The 2,017-nt window shown below is 48.1% G+C and overlaps 1 protein-coding gene across 1 annotated transcript in view; it reads left to right on the top strand.

Annotated features, from left to right (window-relative positions):
- ATP13A5 (ATPase 13A5) overlaps nucleotides 1-2,017 on the top strand; it is a 133,310-nt gene that overhangs the window by 78,396 nt on the left and 52,897 nt on the right. Inside the window, exon 19 of the mRNA XM_012554729.2 lies at nucleotides 343-502. Coding sequence (XP_012410183.1) covers nucleotides 343-502 — 160 coding nt within the window. The remainder of the gene's footprint in view (nucleotides 1-342; nucleotides 503-2,017) is intronic.

The following is a 2,017-nucleotide window of genomic DNA, read 5'->3' as shown; positions in this document are numbered from 1 at the left end:
AGGATGGTTTTATGCTGTTAGAGTGAAGCCCTATTATGTTCAGCTCTGCGCTGTCTGTCTCCTGAGGATTAGTCACAAAGCACTTAAGCATGTATTTATTTATTTATTCACGCATGTTCTGGAAATATGCAATAGACAGGACACAATGCTTAATAGTGAGAGAGGGTGATGCAGACCATTTTTGCCCAGTAGAGGCAGGCAGCGTGGGGCAGACGGGAAGATATATGGTTAGAAAATAAGGCAAAAGTGATAAATGCCCCCAAGTAGCACCAAGCAAAGTGCTACAGACTCTCAGCGGCAGAGGTTTATACATCAAGCTAGCAGACTTTCTCTGTCATCTAGGTGACAACCTTCAAACCGCCATTACTGTTGCAAAGAATTCCGGGATGGTTCCTCAAGGGAGCCGAGTGATCCTTGTCGAAGCCAAGGAACCAGAAGAGTTTGCTCCGGCCTCTGTGACCTGGCAGCTGGTGGAAAACCAGGCGAATGGAGGGGTAAGAGTGTGAGCACAGGTTAGCGAGGCCCCTCTGTGGGCCTGGGCTGGAGGAGTGCAGCCCGCTGGCACCGAGTAGCCTGCTCTCCGCCCTCCGCGTTATCGCGGTAATCATCCCTCACATCTGTCTAGAGTTGTAGGTGGCAAAGCATTTCCACCAGCACTTCTTACCCCCGTCTGCTTCTTCAGCTCATCTGGAGGAGTTTGTAAGACTCCCGAGACCCAGACTGCACCAATAACATCAGAATCTAGGGGTGGTGGTAGGGGGCTGGCATCCGCCACTTCTGTGATTCCATGTGCGCTCGTGGTTGAGAAACCCTATGCAGTTGGACAAACTCTCCATTTTACAAATGAGAAAACGGAGGCTCAGAGAGGTTAAGCTTGCTCATGACGCAGACTGACGAGTTGCAGGGCAAGAAATCAAACTCAGGTCTGTTTGATTCCACTCAAATGCAAGGGCATTTCAGTTGCACTATACCTGGCGCATGAATTTCACGGAGTGTTGGGCCTCTCAGATAACAAGCTTCCTGTGCGTTTGCAACAAGATGGCTCTTTGACACACTACCATTCCAGCTAGTACCCAGGGTGCCTTTGCATGAATTCAAAGAGATGGCCCTCCAGGTGGGTAAATTCCAAAAATACTCCCTTTCCTCCAGGCTGACCAGCCCTTCAGGTTAAGTGTAGAGTGGAGTCACGTGTTTTTGTGCAGTACACAAACTGCACAGCTGTAGAGAGTGGCCCTGGCTCAGCCCTGAGAAAAGGTAGCGCAATCCCCAAAAGCATGGGCTGTGAAATTGTGAAAGATAACAGCGATCTCTACGCTTTCAGCAGATTTCTGGTACTTATTTCCTTACAAGCTCACTTGCTTCTGCATCAGTGCAAGTTGTCTTGAATTTCACTGTGTGATGAAACTCAGATCCTTCATTAATTTTGACAAACCACCCATTCACACTACCCATTTATGAATTTAATACCTTTACCTCACTTGGTTGCTCACTGGGAGAAGTTACATCACCATCTCAGGCCTTCCTCTTTCTCTCTGGCTTTTTCCCCCACCCCCGCCCCCTTGCTGGTAAAAACAAAAGGAATCCCTGTCTGTGTCTCCTGTGGAATGCTTTAGAACATGTCTTCTGTTGGTTGTTTTGTAACTGGGGGTGGAGGGGGAGGGGTGTCTTACCTTGCCTCCCAGTTCATCATATCAAAATATTTTTCTTGCAAATACAATGCTTTCCCTAACAGTAGTTCCTCTAATGAATAAAATTTTCTCACCTTCTATGCTATTTGAATTCAGAAGCCCACACAGATATAAAGCCCTCTGAGAAACGTGGCATGGAAACCCATTTTCCGCTCTTGCCGTGTTTGTGCATATGAGTTCATCAGAAGCTTTCTCCCTCCAGTTAGCTGGGAGCCAGGTGGGGCTAGAACACAGCGATAGGAGGACATTGGCAGGTGAAAGATGGGAGGGAAAGGGCTTCAGAAAAGGAGTAGTGCTGGTGCAATGGAACCTGGGGTGTGGAAGAGGAC

This window comes from Trichechus manatus, unplaced genomic scaffold (assembly GCF_000243295.1).
Source record: "Trichechus manatus latirostris isolate Lorelei unplaced genomic scaffold, TriManLat1.0 scaffold00026, whole genome shotgun sequence".
Classification (NCBI taxonomy): Eukaryota; Metazoa; Chordata; class Mammalia; order Sirenia; family Trichechidae; genus Trichechus; species Trichechus manatus.
The sequence above is the reverse complement of the archived record's forward strand: the minus strand, read 5'-3'. Positions and strand labels throughout refer to the sequence as shown.